The 2,283-nt window shown below is 47.8% G+C and overlaps 1 protein-coding gene across 1 annotated transcript in view; it reads right to left on the minus strand.

Annotated features, from left to right (window-relative positions):
- p2rx3b (purinergic receptor P2X, ligand-gated ion channel, 3b) overlaps positions 1-634 on the minus strand; it is a gene marked incomplete at both ends in the record, with an annotated part of 9,621 nt that extends 8,987 nt beyond the window's left edge. The window contains one exon of the mRNA XM_083766181.1: positions 513-634. Within this exon, the coding sequence (XP_083622307.1) occupies positions 513-634 (122 nt within the window). The remainder of the gene's footprint in view (positions 1-512) is intronic.
- Between the last annotated feature and the right edge of the window lie 1,649 nt (positions 635-2,283).

Below are 2,283 nucleotides of genomic sequence, written 5' to 3' on the forward strand. Positions count from 1 at the left end.
ACAATAAAATTGTTACATGATATTATATAATGTAGATCAAGGAAATGCTTGTATTTAATTCAGCCTAGTCAGCGTTTAACTATAGGGATAAAATATATACCTCCATCTGCAGTGAATGACCAATGAATGCTCAGAGGAGGTATACAGTATACTCCCCCAGCCCTGATTATTACAGTATGACTGACTTCAAGTATAGGCTATAAGGAACTGTACTTAGTTTTGTAATCATTCTGACCTGAGATCAGATTCATACGAGGTTTCCGCCGGACACACACTGGTCTGATGAACCCATTCTGACCTGAGATCAGATTCTAAAAATGTCAGTCGCTCTTCGATTTTTCAAAAATAGCAGACCTACAAGCTCGTATTGCGCCACTCGGTGGCGCGCTATGAGCTTGTAGATCTGCTATTTTTAAATAGCTATAAAGCATAACATGATGCTGACACCAAAATGGGTGCCCGTTCAGAATGGGTTAAAAGCATGCCTTTTGGAGGAGGAAGCAGCTACTGACCCGATAAAGTAGGTGATGATGAGCAGTTGAACGACGCGGTTAATGATGCCGATGGTCCAACTCTTCACCACCACGGACTTGGTGGTCTCATAAGTGAAGAAGTTTGTGACGAACGACCACATGATAGCGAGCAGTGTGCGTTTAAGAAATCCTCTTGAAGAATCCTTGTTTTCCGGCCTCTTCATAATTCCTTTAGCTATTTCCCCCAAAGTATCTGCATGCCTATGAAAACCCTCGGCGTAATGTGCATTTTTCTGCTGTTTTATTGTTGTTTTCTAATCAAATAAATAATACCAGTGTTCCAAAACATTCAATATTCCTTATTTTTCCTCAGAAGGCAGCAGCTTTCAAATGTCCCAGAGTTCCTAAAGAGAGGCTGTACGCATCGCTTCTTCTCAGGACTCGTGCCTCCAGCTGATGATGTTGAAGTTCAGCCTCTTGCAAAGTGAACAACCTCCTCTCAACTCCTTCTTCTTATCCCATCATATCTCTCATCTCCCACTTTTGCCCTTCCTCCCTCCCCCTCCCTTCCTATACACCCCCCCCCCCCCCCCATATGTGTCAATTGCTCTCTCTTTGTTTCTTTCTTTCACTCTCACTCTTTGCAGGTTTTTTTTCTTTTCTTTATGATGAATTATTCTTCAAACACACACACACACACACACACACACACACACACACACACACACACACACACACACACACACACACACACACACACACACACACACACACACACACACACACACACACGTGCACACACACACACACACACACACACACACACACACACACGTGCACACAAGCACTAAAAATCACCCATAAGCCGACACGTGCACCGTGCACTCATATACTCTCACGCACTCATGCTCTCTCACACACACATGCACGCAGCACGCACGCACGCACGCACGCACGCACGCACGCACGCACGCACGCACGCACACAGCACGCACGCACGCACGCACACACACACACGCACGCACGCACACACACACACACACACACACACACACACACAAGCAATATCTAAGGGGGTGAAATTTCACACTAATGCAATGAGGGCTCCATCCTAACAAGTGAACTGGAGGGTACAGCTGTGTGTTTACAGTAGGGCCATGGAATGGTCACTTACTGTATGACATGAGGTCAGCGACAATGATGGACTGTGATTGGATGAAAGTGAGGAAATGGTGACATAGAGAGCTCTGGGTCAAGTCATCTGTACATTAGACAATGTTACATTTCTGATATATCTTTCCCCTCTATCTCTCTCCCCCCCCCCCCCACCCCACCCCCCTCTCTCTCTCTCTCTCTCTCTCCCCCCCCCCACCCCCCCTCTATCTCTCTCTCTCTCTCCCCCCCACCCCCCCCCCCCCTCTATCCCTCTCTCTCTCTCTATCTCTCTCTCTCTCTCTCTCTCCCCCCCCCACCCCCCCTCTATCTCTCTCTCTCTCTCCCCCCCACCCCCCCCCCCCCTCTATCCCTCTCTCTCTCTCTCTCTCTCTCTCTCTCTCTCTCCCCCCCCCCCCCTCTCTCTCTCTCTCTCTCTCTCTCTCTCTATGGCTAAGTGGGGAAATGAAAAACCGGGTTGGAGAGAGAACTGATCACATGCACACACACACACACACACACACACACACACACACACACACACACACACACACACACACACACACACACACACACAGAGAGAGACGCCATAGTCTGTTATGGTTAGTAGACTCCAGAGAGCATCTCTATCATGAACTTGTAAATCACTTTGCACTGC

The sequence above is a fragment of the Protomyctophum parallelum genome, assembly GCF_964188405.1.
Source record: "Protomyctophum parallelum genome assembly, chromosome: 5".
In the NCBI taxonomy this organism is placed as follows: Eukaryota; Metazoa; Chordata; class Actinopteri; order Myctophiformes; family Myctophidae; genus Protomyctophum; species Protomyctophum parallelum.